The following is a 22,149-nucleotide window of genomic DNA, read 5'->3' as shown; positions in this document are numbered from 1 at the left end:
ATGGATGGAAGTTCAATTCATGATAATGGGGAGTTAAGTTCTTCTTTAGAATGGGGTTTGGAATATCGTCCCTGTTGGGGTTGTAGGCAGAGGAAAAAGTGCAACTGGTAATAGTATTCTCAGGAGAAAGGCATTCAAGTCAATGGCTGGTCTTTCTTGTGTGACAAATATTTGTGAACTACATACAGAGTACTGTATTGGAAGATGGCCAAATAATCAATGTGATAGTTTTTCTCATTTCTCATAGGGCTGAATTGTTGAAAGAAATGAATCCCTTACACCGACATTGTTGTGTAGTTTGATACAAAAGGTAAATGCTAAACTTGCAGGGCTTTTTGATGATAAACCTTATATTATTGGAAAAGAGATTGTGAAATGCATGGACATGGCCAAGTGTGGCATCCATGCTTTCCTACTAGTTTTGTCAGTTAGAAACCGGGTGACGGGAGAACAAGTGTCTGCTATTGAGATTTTGCAAAATTACCGACTATATGATCGTGGTTTATACAGGTGGTGATCTTGGGAAACAAGATCACCGAATATATGATCGTGGTTTATACAGGTGGTGATGAACTTGAAGGAGATGAAATGACTTTAGATGATTACTTGGACAATTTTGAGCCTTTGAAGGTAGGTTTGTACAATCTGATTTAATTGTTTTCATGAATCTCCATTAGGTATTGCATAGAGGTGTATGATCATGTGTGTTTGTCACACTTGTTAGTGCATTCACTTCTGATTTATTGTTTTCATGAATTTCCACAAGGTCGCCTAAGCTGTTTAAATTTTGTTTCATTAACCTTCCCTTCCTAACAAAGTCTCTCCCGCGTGAGAGTTCAAATTTTCTCTCTCTTGGGAAGTGTGCAAATCTCCATCCTTGGGAGGTTTCCGAAATACTTTGTTTGCAACAAGGAAACCCACCAAACTTCAATCTTACCTGGAAGATAACAAAACCCATTACATTCACTTTAAAGCTTTCCGACAGCATTAAGAGGTAGCATTAAAGACAAAGACAAGATCTTATCTTCAGTTCTGGATTGGTGGAGCCAAAAAACAAAGTACACTGAAAGGAGCTCCACTCACACCTGCTTGTAAACCTCCAACGGGTAGCTTTAAAGCTTTTCTGCACAGATCTAGCCAGGTCATGCATGTACTCTTGAGAGGAAAATCACTGTGGCCCTTTGGGTACTCTTTCCTCGCTTAGTTCTAGTGCTTTCAACAAAAAAGAAAAAACTGCATTTTGGTGGAGGAAAAGTGATCTCCTGGACTAGAAGGAGCACTCTGTTTTCATATTTTTCAAAAAGCAGGAAAAATTAAAAAAAAAAGGAAAAAAGAAAATTTGTCTTCTCTCTTAGTTTCCAAAGTTTTTAAAGTACTGATGCAGTAGTAGGATAGTCAACCTTTTTCTGTTAGTTGAGCCTTTGAACTGCTTCTTCTAAGTGGGTTTTTCATACCTTAAGTGGATCACCCCTGTTTGATAGAGTTTACCCTCGGCCATCTCTTGGTGGTGATTTGGTCAATGATATTCATCATCTTGTATCCTAGCTGGAGCCCTATGGCTGAGGAGATAGCTGAGATCCTGCAAAAATTTGTGCTCTCAACAAAAGAGTTGGGAGGTACGGAGATTGATCTGGGAGATGTAGGACCAAGTGTTAAAGAATGTGAAGAAAGTCTGGTGGGGAAGATAAAAGGAGAAAAAATCATAAATTTCATGGGAGTTAAAGATTTTGTTACTCTAGCATTGGGATACCCTAAAGGCTTGAGGGTGGTGGAGGTAGGAGTCAATACATTCCAGTTCTTCATTCCCAATGAAAAGAATAGGGAAAGGATCTCTAATGGAGGGCCATGGGTCATCGATAGTCAAATGCTAGTGATTAGGCCATGGTTTGTAGATTTTGAAGAGGAAAAGGCTGACTTCAACATTGCCCCATTATGGATACAAATTTGGAACCTTCCAGTGCACTGGATCTCGAAGGAAGTGGGGAGGAAGATAGCCTCAGCATTCCAGGAGACAAATGAGGTTATTATACCTCAAGGGGGAGGTAAGGAGGGAAGGCACATTAAGGTGTTGGTAATGGCAGACATATCACAACCCCTAATGCGTGGTACCACGGTCAAAATGGATGGAAATGTGAAATTGGTAAGTTTTAGGTATGAACGGTGCCCAGACTTCTGCTACACCTGTGGTAAGATAGGACATGAAGAAAGGAACTGTACAGCCAGCATACAAGTGGAGAGAGGTCATCTGGATAATCAATTTGGGCCATGGCTTAGAGCTGGTGGGGGGAGGTTGTCACCTCAGAAAGAAAGAGGGTAGACAGCCAGTCAACATATTTCCCAACAAACAGCGATGGGGCTTTAAAGATGGGAATTTGGTTCCAATGACAGGAGAAGAAAAACTGATGGAAAAAAAGAAATCTGATACCAAGGACCAAGGGGAGAAGGAGAACGGAACTGAAGAGACTAGTCAACAAGGGGGAAGCCATCTGACAAGTAAAGAAAAAGAAAAAGGAAAGGTTGCAGGAATGGGGGAGAGTTCAAGAGTTATGGAAGGAAGAGAAGAACAGGCAATACAAGTTAGGGAAGAGACGTCCCATGTAAGACATCTGAACATTGTGTTGGAGAGACTTGGGGAGCAACACTTGAATGAACTGGAAACTGAGAGTATGCAAGTAGAGGAACAAGTGGAGGTCATGGAGGGGGCAAGCATTAAGAAAGCTAACAAAAGGACTAGAAAACAGTTAAAGACTCCAGTGATAAGGAAAAAACCATTGAAAGACATACAAAACCTCTTGAAGGACAAAGAAAATACAGGGAAGAGGAAATTTCAGTTAGTAGATGAAGATATGGTGGACGTTGATGTGGTTGAGGTAGTTGGAAAGAAAGGGAAGTTGGAGATAGGTCAATAAAGCTGTGTAAACCATGGAAAGGGAGAGGTGACTAGCCTAACATAGTCACCAATAGTTAAATGAAAGTCATGGTGTGGAATTGTCAAGATGCTGGGAGCCCCTTGACAATTCTCCAGTTGAGGGAGGCTTGCAACCTCCTCTCCCCATATATGGTTTTCTTGTGTGAAACCAAAAACAGAAAACATTTCATGGAAAAAGTACAAAAACAGCCGAGGTTTAAGGAATGTGTGGTGGTGGAATCTATGAATAAATCAGGAGGGATGACAGTGATGTGGAACAATGAGGTGAAGGTGTTAGATGTTTTAACCACTGCTTTTACTATGGAAGTTCACATTATGGACAATGAGACTAATATGGACTGGTGGTTTATAGGAATTTATGCTAGCACTGATGATCAGATTAGGAGGAATCAATGGAAGGTAATTGAGAGAAGAAAAGTGCTATGGGGACAAATGTGGCTAATTTCAGGAGATTTTAATGATATCACTTCCAATGAGGAGAAGTGGGGGGTAGAAGAAGAGAGGAATGCTCTTTTAAGGACTTTAGACACTTCATTAATCAAAATGGACTCATAGATTTGGGATTTGAAGGCAACCCCTGGGCATGGAGTAATCATTGGACTCACGAAGGGGAAATCAAGCAAAGACTAGATCGAGTTCTGGGGAGTAGTGACTGGAGCAACAGTTTGATAGAGCTAGTGTGAAGCACATTGAAAATTTTAGATCTGATCATAGCATGATCTTACTAGATTCCAACCCTCTAAGAGAAAGAAGGAAAAAAAGGTTTTTATTCGATAGGAGATGGCTGAAAAAGGAGGGTCTGGAATATGTGGTTAAGCAAGCTTGGGAAGAGGATCAAACAGGCTTAAGAATGTATAAAGTACAAAGGAAAATTGCGGCATGCAGAGTAGCAATCCTCAAGTGGAAAAACAACTTTCAAGGAAATGCTAGGAAGAGCATTGAGAAGGTTAAGAAGCAGTTGGAGGAACTAAGAAAAAGTGACTGCCAAGACAAAAAGGGGAGAAACAAGATGCTGAAAATGCAATTGAATGAGGCTTATGATGAAGAAGAGACATTCTGGAACCAGAAATCTAGAGTTCAATGGCTTAAGGAGGGGGATAGGAATACACATTTCTCCCACTCAAGTGTAAAAGGCAGAAGGTAAAGAAACAAGATAAACAGATTACAAAGAGAGGATAAGTCCTAGACAAACACTGAAGAGGAGATAGGAGAAGTTGTGAAGCATTATAAAGATCTCTTCTGTAGTAAGGGGGCTGATCATACAGATAAGGTCCTAGAGGGAATAACACAGACCATCACCGACCAAATGAACATAGGACTTATCGCACCTATTAGGGAGATAGAAATTAAAGAAGCCTTATTCTCCATGAACCCAACAAAATCTCCTGGCCCGGATGGCATGACACTAATTTTCTTTCAGAAGTTTTGGCACATCCTCAAAACAGACATCATTCAAGCCATCAAAAGTTTTTTCCACTCTGGCCATATGCTAAAAGCAGTAAACCATACCATCATATCCCCGATACCTAAGGTAGAAAACCCCATTGAAATCAAGCAGTTTAGGCCTCTAAGTCTTTGCAATGTTTTGTATAAAATAATTTCCGAAATTCTTGCAAATAGATTGAAAAAAGTTTTGGATAAATGCATCAGTAAAAACCAGGTAACCTTTGTGCCTGGAAGACAAATTTTGGACAATGTTATTGTCTTTCATGAGTACTTGCACTACCTTAAAAACAAAAGGCAGGGATCTCAAGGCTTTATGACTTTAAAGTTAGACATGTCAAAGGCCTACGACAGGGTGGAGTGGAGCTTTTTGAAGGCAATGATGACCAAAATGGGATTCAGTGAGATATGGATCAACTGGATTATGGAATGCATCACAACAGCTACTTTTTCTTTCAACATAAATGGGGAGTCAAAAGGATACATAACACCTTCAAGGGGAATTAGGCAAGGTGATCCTCTATCACCTTACCTTTTCTTATTAGTATCAGAAGGCTTCTCCAATTTGCTGACTCAAGCAGAGAGCAACCATAAGCTATCAGGATTGAAGATAAGTAGAGATGGACCATCAATCAGTCACCTTTTCTTTACAGATGACTCTTTGATTTTTTGCAAAGCTGAAAAAGCTCAAGCTGAAAAAGTGATGAAGATATTGGAAACGTATGAACAAGGCTCAGGTCAAATGATAAATATGGAAAAGTCATCAGTCTTCTTTAGCAAGAATGTGGAACAAGAAGAACAAATGGAAATCTGCAGCAGACTAGGAAATATACAGGTGGTATATCAAGGGAAGTATTTGGGGCTACCTATGGTCATTACCAGAACAAAGGACCAGATTTTTGGGTTTGTCAGAGATAAATGTCAGAAAACAGTCTCCAACTGGTGTAACAAGCAGCTCTCCCAAGCAGGGAAAGAGGTTTTACTGAAAGCTATAACCATGGCAATGCCAAATTATGCAATGTCATGTTTTAAGCTTCCAGTGAAACTATGTAAAGATATTCATGTTCTCATGGCAAGGTTCTGGTGGGGAGAGGATAATGGCAAAAAGAAAGTGCATTGGTGTTCATGGAAGAAGATGGCAACTGGAAAGCACAATTGTGGTTTAGGATTTAAAGACTTACAAGGCTTTAATAAAGCTTTGTTGGGCAAACAAATCTGGAGGCTTCTCACCTGCCCAAACCTGCTGATGAGCAAGGTGATGAAAGCCAAGTATTATCAGAAGGAGTCACCTCTAAGCTGTGAAGTCAAAGACAACTCCTCCTAGATATGGAAAAACATGATGGGAGTAAGGGAGGAGGTAAGGAGGGGAGTAAGGAGGAAAATAGGTAATGGAAAGGGTACCAGAATTTGGGAGGATGCCTGGATCCAGGATGGCAAAGAAGGCAAAGTAGAGTCCTCAAAATCCCCAGATTGCAAGATTAGCAAAGTGAGTGAACTGATTTCCAACTTTAGATGGAACTCACCACTAATTTTCAGGACCTTTAAAGCAAGAGAAGCGGGACAAATACTCAAAATCCCTGTAAGCCTAACTGGTAGGCCTGACTGCTACTTTTGGAGCCATAGTGAGAATGGACAGTACACAGTTAGCTCAGCATATGAAGCAATAACAAGAGAGAAAAAACAGCTAGTAGTAAGTAGCAAAGCTAAGGGAGAGACAAGTTGGGAAGGAGGATGTGGGAAAGTCTGGAAAAAGCTGTGGAAGATGAAGATAAAGCACAAACAAAAGCTGTTTGTATGGAAATGCCTGAACCAAGCCTTGCCAAGTAGGGAAGCAGTACATAAACGAACAGGCAAAAGTGATATAATCTGCAAGCTATGTGGAGAAAATACTAAAACAATGGAACACATATTCTTTCATTGCAAACAAGCACAAATGATATGGCGGATGGCACCCCTCCAGTGGGATGGACTTAAGGAGCACATTGCTGATTTTAGAAGATGGTGGAGTATGTTAATGGAAGTGCAGACGCTAAAGGATGGAAGGGAACACATAACCCTAACAGTGGAAATTCTTTGGCAGATCTGGAAAGCCAGGAATGAAGTTGAATTCGAAGGCAAGAATAGACATCCAATGGAAGTCATCAGGAAAGCAATCAAGGACTGGGAGGAGTATTACCAATCACAACAGATAGAATATCATATAAGCATCTCAGAAACAGAAATAGCACAAGATGAGGAGGAAAGGGTGGGGGAGGATGATAACTTGCTGAACATTAGTGTTGAGGTGGGACAACATGTAGATGGGCAAAATATGGGAATTGGAGTTACAGCAGAAAACAATCTGAGCCAGAAATGTGAAGCTTGGATACTGAATGAGAGAAGCACTGGATCAGTAGTGCTGGATAATCTTTTGGCCATCAAACTGGCACTTTGTAAGCTAAAGGAGAAAGGGTGGCAACATATCAAGATCCAAACGCCATGCACTCAGGTCCTAAATATGATACGGTATCAAGTTTCTAGCAACCTAAGGCTGGCAACTCACCTGGAGGATATAAAAGATCTTTGCTCAATGTTTAGGAAATGCTCATTTGATAGCTTGCCTGTTGAAATGAATAGACTCAGTGCTAAACTGAGTAGATTAGCTATGCGTATACTTTGATGAGGAACTCAAAGCTCCTCAGTGGCCTAGTCCACTTTTGTAAAGTTAAAATTTGAGTCCTTGCTCATACCATGTAGTGTTTACTTCCTTATTTTAAGAAATAAAGTCTCTATCATTTCTGGAAAAAAAAAAAAAAAAAAAAAACCTTCCCTTCCTGAAGTGTAACTCTTCACTTGAAATTATTTTGCTATCGTTTTGAAATAGGAAATGCTTGAGATTTGTGGGAATAGGCTAGTGGTATTAACCGTATTATTTGATAACAAGACAAAAGATTTGCAGCCAAGAAAGCTGAACAGTTTCAGCAACTTCTTTCCCTGGTGAATGAAGCTGTGATGAAAAATAGAGGAAAACAATATACTAATCATCCGTTATCTGTAGAATTCAAGGTGAGCCAATATTTTATATTTTACATTCCAATCTTTCGGTCTTAGATTATAATGTAGCTTAAAAAGACTAAAACCTCTATGGAAACTTAATATTGATGAAACCTTAATATTGATGATGCTGTGGGGATGAATTGTTTGGAGAGAGACTCAAAGTAGAAGATAACCAAGTTAAAGGAACAAATCAGCAAAACACATGAAGAGCAACTGAAGTAATTTTCTTAAATTAGACTTTTTCTTTTACTGACTTCTTGATTTTTTCTTTTTCTAGTTTTACTTTCATGCTGCAAAATCTTAATTTATGTTTCTGTATTTCTTAGACCCTAAAAGGGCTTCTCATGCATGTTGTTTAAGCACAGGAATGCCCGCAAATGATTGTTGACATCTTTATAATTTTTTGCTTCAAACAACTCATTTCTTAGGAGGTTTTTAATGCATTCAATACTGTGTTTTTTTTAATTCAAATAGAAGCTTAATTGCCTATAATTCTACGCGTGGTTTGTTTAGCAGTTGATCACTCAATCCACACTGTTAACTCAAGATTGCCTTCTCATAACATATCGTAAAAGAAGTTACAAGATTCAAAATGTTCATTTCAATTGTTTAATATTTTTTGAAATGTATAGTTGATTTCCGTAAAGTTGAATTCTTGACACTTTTATTATTTAGTAGTAAATATTGTATCGTAATACGTTGTGCTAAAACTACTAGATAATGTTAATTGTTAAGTTTGGTTCCAGAAATTTGACTAACGAAAAAAATAGGGTTCTTGACAACCCAACAAAGACAATAACATATCAAATAAATCAAACAAAGAAACATAAGATTTGACTAACAAAAACAATAGGGTTCTTGACAACCCAATAAAGACAATAGCAAATCAAATAAATCAAACAGAGAAACATAAGATTTTACGTGATTCAGTCAATTATGTGGTTCGGTCAAACTGACCTACGTCGACGGATGAAGGGATAGTAGATTTATTAAAATAGAAAAAGAGTACAAAAGAAAGAGTATAAAATGTAGGAATAATTCTAAGATCCAAAAGGCATATAAAACTGAAAATACAAAAGAGTCTAAATAGCACAAATTGCTTAACGGTCTAAAAGCGCATAACATACTCTTTTGGTTTGATACCTAACCAAAACCAATATTTTGAAAACTTGAAGACCGGCCGGTTCGCGGTTTGATCGATTGAACCACGAACCGGCCATGTATCCGGTCTAGTTCAATTAAAAAGCCAAAGAATTAATTGAACCGGTCAAAATCGGTCAAGAATCGGTTGAGCCAGTAAAAACAGGTAAAATTTGGGAGGTTTAACCGGATTTTATTAAGTATTTATTCTCTAAAATAAATATTGTAGACACCAAAATTTTGTCATTTTATTTTTTACTTCATTTTATTCCTATTTTTTTGTTCATTTTTTAGTTTATCTTGTTTAAATTTTATTTATTTTTAGTTTATTTTGTTTCATTATTTTCTTAAGAAAATCATTTTCAATTCTTTTTAGAAAAGAAAGGCAAAAGAAGAAAGAGAGAAAGAAACAGAAATTAGTTTTTGTAAAAAAAAAAGAGCCCACTCGCGCGTGCGCGACACGCGCTGGGTTTCTCTTCTTCTTCCTACAAAGAAGAAGAGCAAAACCAGTACAGATTTGCAGCTCCATTCTCTTCCCATTTCCACTCTTTTTTTGCATTTTTGCTTTCCCTCCAAGCCCTCCGGTACATGGCCACCTGGCCTTAATCCAAAACATCAAGAATCTTCTGGAATCAAGCCAATCTAATGGCTCAAAAATTGGCCAGAAAATGCAGCAAAATCTCCTCGATTGCTGCTAGGGTCGAGGGAAGTTTTGGTTCCTATAAAAGGCTCCAAATGCAGCCATTAGAAAAAAAAAAAAAAAAAAGAGTGAGAGGCTGCGGACAAGGAAAACACAGAGAGAAAAGGAGAAGAAAAGAGAGAAAAAGGAAGAAAATTTTTTGCAGAAATTTTCGGAGAATAAGGCTGATTACGAAGGGTCTTTCTCTTTTGATTGGGCTTCATCTGAGGAGCTATCAGTTTCTGCGCAAACTAGGGAGTAGGGGAAGGAGTTTTGTTCAGAAATTTTTTGCAAAAAACATTGAGAAAGCCTTCGAATTTGCCCCTCAAAGTCACGAATCCGTTTGACTGATACATCTACAAATTTGCAAAATTCCACAGAAGCAACCTCTGGTCACTCCCTTGGGTTTCCACCTCGTCTAAAATTCATCTTTAGGTAACTCTTAACCCTTTCCTTTGCTTGTTACAATCCACAGGCAAAAATTAAACTTGTTAAATAGGAACTTTTTTTTTTATTATTGTTTCATGAGTTCTGTGCTTGTCATATGTTTATGGTTGGATCTGACGCATCTTATTAAAAGGATGATGAAACTGGCAAGTTAATGTGAAAGCCATCAACTATGAATGTTTGTCCTTGTTATCTTTGCAAGTTTTGCAGCTCATGATCAAAGCTATGTTTTGGGGCTTTGTTTGGAACCCAGGAATGAAGGCTGTCTACTTTTCTTTCTACTTGCAAATCTGAGGAGGGGGAGATTTTGAACCATTGATCTCGTGCTGTGTTGTTTTCTTGTTGAGTAGAGGTTCCTGTTGGGTTTTAGCTGATGAATCCACTAGTTTTGCTTGAGTTCATGGCTGGTTTTCGTGTGCTGAATAAGCTTTCTGGGTTACTGCAGAAGAAAGCCACGAACAAGATGCATGTGATTTTTGGAAATTATATTTTGACCCCCCAAATTTTGCCTAATTGTATTACAGCTCAAAATCTGGAAAAATTGAACTAATTTTGCCCCTTTTAAGTTTTAATCCTCTTTTTATATTTTAATTTGGGTTTTAATTTTAATCCTCTTTTTATAGATTAATTCTGGATTTTAGGATATAATTAGGGTTAAATATTTTTTAGTTGATTTTTATCTTGTTGGGTTTTGTAAGAAAGTTTAGTTATTGGGTTTAGGGTTAGTTTGGTTGGATTTAGCAAATGGGTTTTGGTTTATTTTTTTGGATTTTGGCATGGGTTTTGGAGGTTAAAACCCACCTTTTCTGATTGGGTTTATTTGGTCAAAGATGACGGGCTGCCCCATCGTTTTTCCTTGGGTTTTCTATTGGGTCAAGGGTTTTCAGCCAACAAGAAGAAATAAAAATGGCCCATCAGCCTTTTACCTCAAAAATCAGATCCGAAAATTGCAGTCCAGTCCCTGGATTCTTGAGTATTTTTACCCCTATTTTATAATAATTATATTTTGACCCTAAAAACTTTCTCAATTTTTGCAATTAGGTCCCTATTAGTTTTGATTTCTTAAACATAAGTTGTTTATCTTTTTTAATTGTTAATTATACTTCATTTAAATGCTTTAATTGGTATATTTCATGTTTATTTTCACTTCTTTATCATTTATTTGTTAATTAAATTGGTGCCTGAACCATTTTGTTGATTTTGAAACATAAATAGGACAAATCTAGCCTCATTTGACCACTACTTCAAAGGAGATACTTTCTTTCATTATTTTTAATCCTCTTATGTGCTTCTATGTGTTTTTTTATATGTAATTGCATGCTTTGAGTGCTTTTTCTTTTAATTACTCATTTTTATGCATTTTTAAGTTTCATGTATTTTATTTAATTTTGATGGATATTTGAGAGGCATTTAAATGCCAAGTTGTAATAGATAGATGTTCAAGATATGTATTTAATTAGGCCATGTAATAGATAGGCTTTAACTTTATCAAAAATGTAATTAGTTAGATTAATGTAATAGTTAAGTTATTTTTTTAAAATTTCCTCTTAGATTGTAGTTATTAGACTTTTATTTGCGTTTATTTGTTTGGGTGCTTACGTGTTTATTCGCTTTCACTAGGGTTTTGCATATAGATATTATGTTTATGTGTTATGTGCTCTATGTGATTTATGTGTTTATTTGCTTTAATTATACTTTATATGATTTATTTAGTTATAATAAATGCATGATGTCATCACACTAGTCCAACGCTAATTGTGGTCTTTCTTCCTGATTTCTCACTAGTCCAACGCTAGTGAAGACTTATTGAAATGGGCTAATCCAATGTTAGACCCTTTAGGCCATTTTCGCGCTAGAATTCATATTGTACATGACATTTATTGCATTTCATGCATACTTTTCACTTTTAGGATCCTTTTCCTCATTTGGCATGATATTTCCTTTATACTATCTCTCTTATCCCTATGTGCATAAAACACGACATTTAGACTTGCATTTCATTTAGAAAATTAGAAGTAGGCTAGATCATTTGTTTGATTAGGTTTGGATAGTCACCCTTCAAATATGGAAAATAGACAAGTATGGCTTTTTAACTTTAGCACGCTCGTATCTCCTCTATAGAAAGGAAAATTGAGTTACGAATCTTAGTCTCCCGTACTCGTTATATTGCATTCCTCTCTTTTAGGCCATGTATATTTATATATTATAATTCTTTATTTTTTCGAGTCTTATCTTTTGCATATTCGTAACCTCTTCTAAGAATCATTTTGGGCATCACAATTAATGTGATTTGCACTAATTAAATTTTGAAGAGATATTTCGACCCTCTCGATATTCTTTAGGTTTAAATTTGCATCCATATAGAAACATCCAAATGTGATAAGTTTTATAGGCTAGACTAAGAAAATTTTTTACTAAATCACGCAACTAGCCTTGGCTAAGTTGAAAGGGTGGCTTAGATCAAATTTTTGCCTTCCCTTTCTTCAACCGTGACTCCCGAACTCTTTTCTCTTGTTCTTCGAAGACCTGGAGTTATCAAAAAAGAGTTTGTTTATTTTTTATTTAAAAATATATTTTGGGTGATTTGGTACACCTTAACTCAATACTAAGTAACAACTCCTATTTTTTCTTAAAAATCCTTTTTAAACTATTATTTTGGGCCCAAATCGTCGCACTTTTTAAATACTATTTTAGGTCCTTTTTCTTTGTTTATTCTATTTTTAAAATCAATAAATACATTTTTTTAACGCCATAAATTTTATTATTTATTTTCAAAAATGGGTGCGACAAATATTTTAGTTTTATTCAAAATTCTTAATACTTAAATGAATAAAAAAATTATTAAACTTTTGAACCGGGAACCATGAACCGGAAGGTTTTCCGATTCACTTTCCGGTCCGAGTTTAAAAATATGGACCAAAACTCCTCTCAAATTGGGGCGTGAGCTCCCTAAACTCTTTTGAACTAGTGCATACGGCACTTGAACTAGTGCCCTTAGCACATTTAAATTCACTTATATCTATTATATTTATAACCACCAAAAGGAGAGATTTTTTTGTAAAACTCCCGATGTGAGATACAAAGACAAACTCAACAGATAAATCTCTTGTTTTTGCATCATAGAATCATACAACATATTTCTTTCTTGAAATCTTGTCCAAAGAAATATTTAAAACAGCATCTCTTGAGGACATGAATTCAATTGATTCTTGGAACCATTAACTCTTCCTTTACATTAATCAACAGGTCAAGAACAAAAATTAGAGACCACATCTATTATTTGAACAGAAATTGACAAGAGCAAGAAACTCGCTTGAAAGCAGAAGGTAATTGCCCAGGAGGATCACACGAAATCAAGAAAGAGCTCAAAAGGCAATCTGAAAGCGGGTGGTGTGCAATTTTATGATGGAATTCCAGATATTCTAATGGTTTTTCTTTATTTAATTTTTTTCAAAACATTTTGCCAACTTTTTATCAAGCATAAATAAGTTATCCACCTGTAAGAAACAAGAAACAGCATCTTTCCACCATTTGAATACGAGAAAGAGAGAGAGTAATTCATAGATGTATGGATAATTACTAGCTAGTAGTAACATTAACAAAAGAGAAAACGATTGATATGGTCAACTCAACACACACGAGTTGCACAAACTATTAGTTCCATTTTAAATTGTCAATCTGCTTTGTCTCGTTGTAGTCGCAATAATAATATTACAAGCAAGTCAATGCGAATTATTTCGAATATATGAACTCCAAGAGGTACCTTCTCAGGTAGAGTCTACCTGCATCAATAGTGAAAATGTTATAAGATTGGAATAATTTACCCCAAAAGATAATCTTGAAAAATTGAAGGGCTAATCAATCACAAATGTAAGAGAACATTACCAAGATTAACTTGGAACAGAAAACTGGTACCTAGCTAGCTATTAACCTACTAGATCCAACCTGAAACGCAAAATGTGGACCTTAAGCTAACAGCATTCTACATTACAGCGTGTTTGCCCAATAAGAATTTTATATGTTTGCATAAAACGGTAGAATCTCATGTATCTCAAGAGATAGTTTTCGCAGTATGCAAACATATTGATCACGAACTTTTTCTTGATAGTGTACAAGCTGAGAAGGCAATATGTAGGATATGCTTACCCGAGTTGAAGAGATTTCTTGTCAGGGACTTGAAAAACAGGCACACCCTCCATCATGTTGAGTTGAAGCAAATTCCTAGCCAGATAAGCCTGCATTTCGTTGTATTCTTGCCCAGGTGGCACAATGCTCAGTTGCTGAAGCCTTTCATTTTCTGCTATCTGAAACAAAGAATATAGAACATTTTATTTTTGTAAAATATAACTCTTTTTTTTCTTTTGTTAACTTTAAGTGTAGATCTCCATATAGATCTATGTTTAAGCTCGATATTTATCTCTTTTTTTTAGCAAAATTGAACTTTTATTAATCATGTGAAAATCAGGTTTAGAAAGGGAATCTCAGTCACCCTACTACATCACAATCATCTCTAGTGATCTAATCAATCATTATACACATTCTAAAATACTTAGCTATACAAACAAAATTTCTATACATTTGCTCAACTATATCAGACAATCTGAATGTAATCCCCATTCCATATTTATCTTTTAGTTTTCATATTTTTAAGATATAGATATCTGTAACACATGGCTTAAGATTTGGTTCACTCCATACCACTAATGGTTGTATCTCTATTCTCTACTAGGCAACATATATACACAACTCTGCTCTTTAGCATCTTCCCTTTATTGTGAATTTCTGTATTCTTGGAATGTGTTAAAAGCATAGTAATTTAGCATCTCCTGTACTGAATCTTACCTTAGCTCTAAGACAAGCATTTTCCTGTTCCAGCTGAATTTCCTATTAACAAGAAAACAGAAAAATTAATAAAAACTTTCGGATACAGTGTATAAACATAAATGCAATTATAAAGCATGGCACCGTAGAACTTAAAAACCTTACCCTCTTTTGCAGGGTATCAGTCTCTGCAAGTATCATTTCATGCTGTTTAAGATGAAGACAAACATGAAAATGACAATGAGAACATAGGAAAATTAAATGTAGTTGGCCAATAGTTTGAATCATCAGTATTAATTTTCATACTTTTCTTGGGAAAAAAAATATCTATATGAAGTTTTGAATAATGCAAGGATGAACCAAATGGCTATATATTAATTATTGAGAGGGCGATAAATTCATGTCCACAATAGAAAGAAAATAATGAAAGCCTATCAGTTTTGTCAGCCGGTGAATGTGTCCATGAATGATAGGCTGTATTCCTTTTATGAGGTGAAATCTAATTCTGGGGCAAAACTTTAGTATATATCCTGAAATATTTTCTAATTTTTTGTGGGGCAAGAGTTTAAATTTACACAAAATTGTTTTTAAAAATTTTAAAATTTTTAAGTAAGAAAAACTTATTTTTCCAAAACTTGGGGGTGGAGGCCCTCCCTGCCACCCCTAGTTCCGCCCATGCCTGTACCTATTTCGTTTTAACGATTAAAATTGGATTGGAGTTGTTTTCTGTCAAACTTAAGTAAAATTTCTATGAAATACTATAATTTAGTGTAAAACAAGGAACCAAACACAAACTATTGATTGTTGTCTCCTTTTTAGTGGTTAAGGTCTTATAGGCAGAACTGATACTATGATTAAACTTAGTCGTCCTATAGGATGACCTATTTGGTTCAATTTTCGGAACAATAATACCTTTTTTGACCTGATTCTTGAGATGCCTCGTTCAAGCCTGTTCTCCAACTGCTTCAGCTCCTTCACATTCAGGGAGCTTAAACCTTCTCCCATGAGATGCCTGCAAGAAAAGATTTCAGAAGCTCGAATTTATATAACCCGACTGACGATCTGATTCTTCCTATAATTGCCACTTAAACAAATTGGACTCTGTTTTTAAGAGTCCTATGACATAACATTTCAGCCTGAACATATTTTGGGCCATTTTTATCTTATTTGAAGGAAAGTGTGTTCACTCTAAAATTTATCAGTAGATGCAAATGTCGAATGATTGATGCCCTTTAGTTGTTAGTAACAACAGAAGTGAAAAAAGACTCCACTTTCTCAATTTTGGCAAGGATATAGAACATTGACTAAATAGGGGCGTTGAACGAATAGAATCTATGATGGTCTTTTCCCATTGCTGATCTAAGTTAGAATAAAGTTAATCTTATACATATCATAGGTATTAAATCAATAAACCAACATTAAATTAAGAGTATCATTTTAAAACTGACTCTTCAATTAGCTTCTCAGATGTTACAATCTCATGCATGCTTCTGTGTAGAAATTGTTGGCAATGGTAAATTTAAAACAAAAAATAATAATAATCACCTGTTGGAATTCTGGATCATCTGTATTTGCTGGCGCAGTTTCTTGGATTCTTGCTGGTAGAACTAAACACAAAGCAAGGGGTTAAAGTCTACAGCATATTTTAGAAAACAGCTAAGTTTCTGTTGCTACATGCATAGAATATTATACACGATTTGTCTGAAGTGCTAAGAAAGTAAGCATTTTACTTGAGCATTGATCTCCTGAGTGGAGCAACTGTTTGAAGCATCTGTGGTTGCCTTCCTGTACCGGTCTATAGTACTCTTTATGCTGCTACAAATTGTTCGACAATCAGTTGTTTCAGTAACAAGAAAATATTTGGAAAATTCTTGTGACAAGTTAAACAAAAATACTACTATTGGTACAATACTAATTCAACCTACAACAAATAAGTCTAAAGCCTTATTTGCATTGCCATTTATCGTGGAAAAGTTATTTGGAGTTTTTGGAAAATATTCGCGTCACATATTTTTCAATCATTTCGTTACCTCAAATACGTCACATTTAAAAGAAAGAAGTACTAAGGTATTTTTCTTTTTGACAAAAACTTTCAAGAATTTCAAAAAAATGCAATCCCAATGGACTCTAATTATTTACTAATTACAACCATAAGACACAAATTCAAACTGACATAACATATTATGGCGTAGGAATGAGGAAAATTCAGCTGAGATAGACAATTGTGGAAATGCTATAGATTTATTAAAGATGCGATATAAGAGAGCTCAGAGGCAGAAACCTCTGTCGAATGATTCCAAGAAGGGAAAATTACATCCCCTTTTGTTTTCTGGAGGCTTGGGGAAGAACTACTCACAAAACACAGAATCCCAAAGTGTATACAAAAGAAGGCAGACACGCACTGGCACTAACGTGGCTACGTGAAGTTTTGACTCTGATGAGGAAAGTAATGAAACTCCTGTGGCCCCACAGACTCAGAGAAAAGAGAGAGGTATCTGAAGTTTCGAACTGACAAGGTCAACCAAACTTAGCGGAATATGTACTTGGTCAACTCAGCGCCTTATTACTAGTAGCTTTTTCAAGTCTGAGCAAATTTCCCATTCTCCAGTCTCCTGATGTACCCTGAAAGAGGTCCATGATCCTCCTTCAAAGGCTTGACAGAAAGTTGCAAAACTTGTTGAGGTCTTCATGTAAACAGTAAATAAGATAGAAAAAGCCAAAAAACAAATGAAAAGGTTCAAAAACTCTTTAGGGTGAGTAAAATCCAAAGATGCAACCTTCAGGGTGAGTAAGGAGTAAATGTTGGTGAATCCATATTGAATAGAGAACAGAAGCAGTAGAAGATACTGAAAGCTAAAAATGGAATTTAGAAATGAAGCGAGAGAAGTGTTACGACCAGAGAATATATTAAAAGGAAAAAAAAAAAAGGATGTGAATGTGGAGGTGATGTAAGATCTCCCTGCTTGAATAGTGTTGAGCTGAGAACACTAAATAGATGTTTCTTCACGACAGATGACATGATCTAACATAGGAGTGGAAGACAGAGGAGTGGAAAGAATGCTTGGTAAGTGGGTGTTTTTCTGGTGCAAGAGACATTTCTGAGTAGCCAAGCAAGAATGCACACGACAATGAAGCAAGCCAACCTTAGCCACATATGAGTTTAAGTTCAACATCCAAGCATGACTGTCTTCAAGAAGTGGTGGAATCTTAGAACAATGACATCAACCCATTATCCATTTTGATTGAGAGATATCATACTGATGTTCATCAGCCTCACCAATCACCATATCATGAATCAATAAAACATTTACAATGCCTTTCATGCTTAATCTTCTTCTATTATTTGACCACCAAAATGGGTAATTTTGATACTACTTTTTTTAAAAAATTTTGATAGTATTTGTTACATGCCGTTACAGTTAATAAAAAAGAAAAAGAAAAGAAACAAAAATTCTAGGGCGATCATGCTTACTATAAATTGTTGTGGTGAGTGTTATCACATCTTTTGAGACATGTTCAAAAATGATCCATTTTTCTCCAAAAGCCGCTAATCACATGTGTGCTCAGTTAAGATAATTAAAGCATTGGGTTAATTATGCTTTTATGGGAATCACTAAGACCAATCATAAGCTTATCATTTTCAGTAATTGCGAAGGATAGTGATGATGGGATAAGCTGGACTAAACTAAAGTGAAGAGTCAAGTCTGACCAAATAAGTCATGAAACACTCAAAACTAGGAATCAGTAAGTGGCATTTGACAGAGCGGTTTAGCGACAAACCCTCATTAGTTGATGGAAAATGGGAAGTAGATAAGAAGCAGTAGCCATATTGTCATTCAAGAATCTCAACTGTAGAGCAAGTACTTGCTACAAAGTTGTAAAGCCACTGCCTCCACAGTTCATCAACCTTAAACTTATATACTTCATGTATGCTTTATTTTTTCCATATTATCATTCAAGAACCTCAGCTCTAGAACAAGTACTTGCTACAAAGTTATAAAGTCACTACCTCTACATCTCATCAACCTTCAACTAACGTTTTTTTTTTTATTTTTCAAAGATGATCAGCAGTGGTTCCCTACTTACACTCCTTGATGACTCAAACCCATAACCTTCAACTTATATACTCCATATATGCTTTATATACTTCATATTTTTTTCCTTTTCTTTATTCATATATCTTTCAGTTTGAAGAGATTGGCACTGCACATTCGTCTATCTTGAAGTTCCCCTCCTTCATGAGTATTTCATTCATTAATGCTTCACTTAACTCATGGTAGAATGGAAAACAGACATAGGAAAAGCAAAACTTTTGAGGTTTCGTTAGTACTAATTTCAGGTTAGGAATTATGGACAAACTTTTGCAGGGTTGTGGTAATCAGGGACTCGGGAGATGGGAGAGGGGAGAGGAAAGAGAGAGAAAGAGAAGGAAGGGGACAGGACAGCCAGGGAGTACACTTTTCACAGAAAAGAAGAAGAGTAGGACATGAAAGAGGCAGGCAAATTGAAGGCCCCCAAAGATGGAAATAGGCAACAAAACAAATTAACTTGAGTGGTAAACTGTAAGTTCCCTTACTCGTTTGGTGCTTGGATATCATGTGGTACTATAAATAGTATTATGTTTTCTTGGTTGTTCTGATAAAGCGCGGCATTTCAAGAATATGGCAGGGGTGGAGGGTGACAGGTGAGTACTGAGTACTATGTACTGCCACCATAGTAAAAACAGCTGCCCAATCATCCCATTTTTATGTATTCAAATAGTGTGTTGAAGATCTATTTTTTCATGCTTAGTCAGAAGCCAAATATTTATTGAATCATATATTTCACCTCCCAGGAAGTTTAACCATGATTCCTTTTGGCAAGGTATAGTACATTTTTTAAAATTTCCAGTTTAGAAATTTTGGTTTTTTCTTTTGTATATTGATAAGTAAATGCGAAAATGGAACATATAGGGAATACGTAAATAATAAACCAAGATGAAAAGGAAATTGTTCACGTGTTTCATTGTACTACTTTTCATGGAAATTCATTCACAAGGGCACAAATTGGCGAACCATAACTATTTTGGCTATTACAAACAACAAAAGTTGCAAATGTCATGGAAAATAATTTCAATATTATCTTTGCTAATTCTATGGGAATGGAGATCTTGGTAAAAGATGACAAATTAGAAATGTAAAATTTTTGTTAATTGAAATTGGTACAAAAAAAATTTTATAGTCCAACTTTTATTGCATCAAGAGGGAATCCAAAACACTAAGCAATTTGTTGCTATAAATTGGAAAAAGAAATGTTAACCTGATTAAGCATTTTACTTGGCAACTCAAGGATGAAGATTGATGGTTTGTGATCTAATTTATAGCTCACAAAGTTGTTCACAGCTGCATGTACTTTTGAAAAAAAAAAAAATTTTAAAACCTAGATATATAATTAGGGGCCCATTTATTGTACTTATTTAAAGTTTGAAGAGCAAATCAAGTCATGTTGAAGTTTAGGGACAAATTTCACTTTGTACCCTTTAACTATATCCAAGTTCTCATTTTGGTCATTAAACTTCAAAATGGGACACTTTAGTTCATAAATTATAAAATTCATTGTACTTAAATCCCTAAAATATATAATTTATCCATTTTAGTTCCTAAAGTATAAAATTTGTTCCAATTTAGTCGCTAAAGTATACCCACTTAGGCATAAAATCTGTCTCACTTCCTTGATGATGTTACTTAAGTCGGATAAATTTTATAATTTAGGGATTAAAGTGCCCTATTTTTAAGTTTAAGGACTAAAGTGGAAATTTAGGTGTAGTTAAAGGGTGCAAAGTGAAATTAACCCCAAAAAGTGATATCCTGTGTAAATTTTGGCCCTATTTTAGCATTTTGCCCACATTTAGGATCCATGGCGGACAGAGCTAAAAATGAATTTGGTTGCTGTAAAGCTATCAAATCATGAAGTTCATTTATAACTTATCATGCATATTGCTGAAACATTAATCCACATGCTAGTGAAGATAATGTTGAGATTAGATAGAAGACTTCAACCACTTATCACTGAGTCAGACATTGTGATAAAATTACTCATCCACTGCTGACATCATTCCTGGCAACCTTGCACTATTGCATATTTCTTTAAGAAACTAGCCATAGTAAAAAATTAACATATTTTGCACTTCATATAAATTTCTCAAAACAAGTTGTGACAAAAGAATAACATAGCAAAAAAAAAAAAAAAAAGAATTTGATGCTTATGTATAATAAAGAAGTGTACTTGTGGAAGCAAGAGATAGAAGGAGATATAGCAGCCGGACATCTTTCAGGAGGGATTATTTGGTTGGGTCTTCCAATAAAGGAAAAAACAATGGAGTAGCCATTAAAACAAAACAAAAAAAAAATCATTTTGACAATTCTCTTCACTTTGCACATCAACCATTGCAGCTTAATTGATAACATGTCTCAGTGAGTTACTTAACTAGCTATTGAGTAATTGTGTCTCTTCACTTTTATTTTGTCAATTTTCCTCTGCACTTCAAATGATTTATCTAAATAAGAGTTTTAAGATTTTTATCTTCTTCTCCAAATTAAGTAATGAACTTATTTGAGGCTTTTTCCTTTCTCAATTGATAAAAGAATAGAAAAATAAGTGAGTTTATTCCCGCTTTTTTCACAATAATTAGAGGGTTGTAAAAATGTCAAGTGAAGTAACAAGGGTTCCAATGAAAAACTTCTGATCTTAAATATCTACCCTTAGCCTCTTTTTTTTTTTCGTTTTTGGTCTCTCCTGAAAATTTCTTTTTCATTTTTTTCTCTTGAAGGTCTCTCCTGCAAACTTCCGGTATGCGTCAGCCTCTATTTCTGTGGTCTTATTTCTTCCCCATCTTATACTGAATTCCTATTATTCTCATTAGACAGCCAATGACCTAAAGTACACAGGAAATCTCTGATCAGGCTTCATCAATGACTAAAGATTTTCATCTGCTGATTATAAATCTGCTTTTTGCATGCTTGTCTGACAACCTAACTGCCTCTTTCTGACAATTATAATACATCTTTGCATATTTATCACAACTTGACCAATAAATTAACAACAGAAAAAAAGAAAAAGAAGAAAAAAAAAGGCAAGATCTTTGTCACCCACATGCAATTCTTCAAGCACATTAAGTACATTATTACCTAGGCATAACCTGATGGAGTTAAGAAATTCGAAAAGTTGCAACATTTCAGCTGAAAAAGTGGTGTTCTTTGAAATGCTTAGCTGAGTAGTGAAAATTACTTGTTGTTGGCATACTCATAGACGCGGCCGCGACTAGAGAAAACAATGAGTGCAACTTCAGCATCACAGAGAACCGAAAGTTCATAGGCTTTCTTGAGAAGTCCATTTCTTCTCTTGCAGAAGGTCACCTGCCTATTAGTGTTGTTCTCAATCCTCTTGATCTCAATCTTTCCTCTTCCCATTTTTCGAGTCTGCAGACAAAAACATTTTTCCAATGAACCCTTTTGATTTTTGACAAATTTTAACAAAATTACTAAGCCTAATCAGATCCATAAAGATAAAAATTGCTACCATATTCTTCCTTTTTTTTAAATTCTCCTCCTTAAGGAAAAGAAAAAGATGAAAAGGTCTAGTAACCCTTGATTTTAGAGTCTGGACATCGAAAAAA

General features: G+C 35.6%; 1 protein-coding gene and 1 pseudogene across 1 annotated transcript; one reads left to right on the top strand and one right to left on the bottom strand.

Annotated features, from left to right (window-relative positions):
* LOC113750381 lies at nucleotides 1-7,712 on the top strand (annotated as a pseudogene).
* A 5,729-nt stretch (nucleotides 7,713-13,441) lies between these two features.
* On the bottom strand, nucleotides 13,442-21,946 carry LOC113750380 (agamous-like MADS-box protein AGL11). The gene is made up of 9 exons (XM_027294363.1): nucleotides 21,762-21,946; nucleotides 16,226-16,307; nucleotides 16,041-16,102; nucleotides 15,408-15,507; nucleotides 14,661-14,702; nucleotides 14,517-14,558; nucleotides 13,821-13,978; nucleotides 13,610-13,619; nucleotides 13,442-13,456 (listed from the first exon to the last, which is right to left on the bottom strand). Exons 1-9 carry the CDS (start codon nucleotides 21,941-21,943, stop codon nucleotides 13,442-13,444), a joined length of 693 nt encoding a protein of 230 aa, XP_027150164.1. The 5' UTR covers nucleotides 21,944-21,946.
* Nucleotides 21,947-22,149: the final 203 nt, after the last annotated feature.

Source organism: Coffea eugenioides, chromosome 10, assembly GCF_003713205.1.
Source record: "Coffea eugenioides isolate CCC68of chromosome 10, Ceug_1.0, whole genome shotgun sequence".
Taxonomy (NCBI): Eukaryota; Viridiplantae; Streptophyta; class Magnoliopsida; order Gentianales; family Rubiaceae; genus Coffea; species Coffea eugenioides.
This window is presented reverse-complemented; position numbering and strand designations above follow the sequence as displayed.

Excerpts from the sequence above, each read along its gene's own strand:
- LOC113750380 (XM_027294363.1), bottom strand. The coding sequence starts at position 21,943 with ATGGGAAGAGGAAAGATTGAGATCAAGAGGATTGAGAACAACACTAAT. Across the intron at positions 15,508-16,040 it reads ATGATCCAGAATTCCAACAG|GCATCTCATGGGAGAAGGTT; the intron begins GTGATTATTATT and ends CTTTTCTTGCAG. Across the intron at positions 14,703-15,407 it reads CAAGAATCAGGTCAAAAAAG|CATGAAATGATACTTGCAGA; the intron begins GTATTATTGTTC and ends CATCTTAAACAG.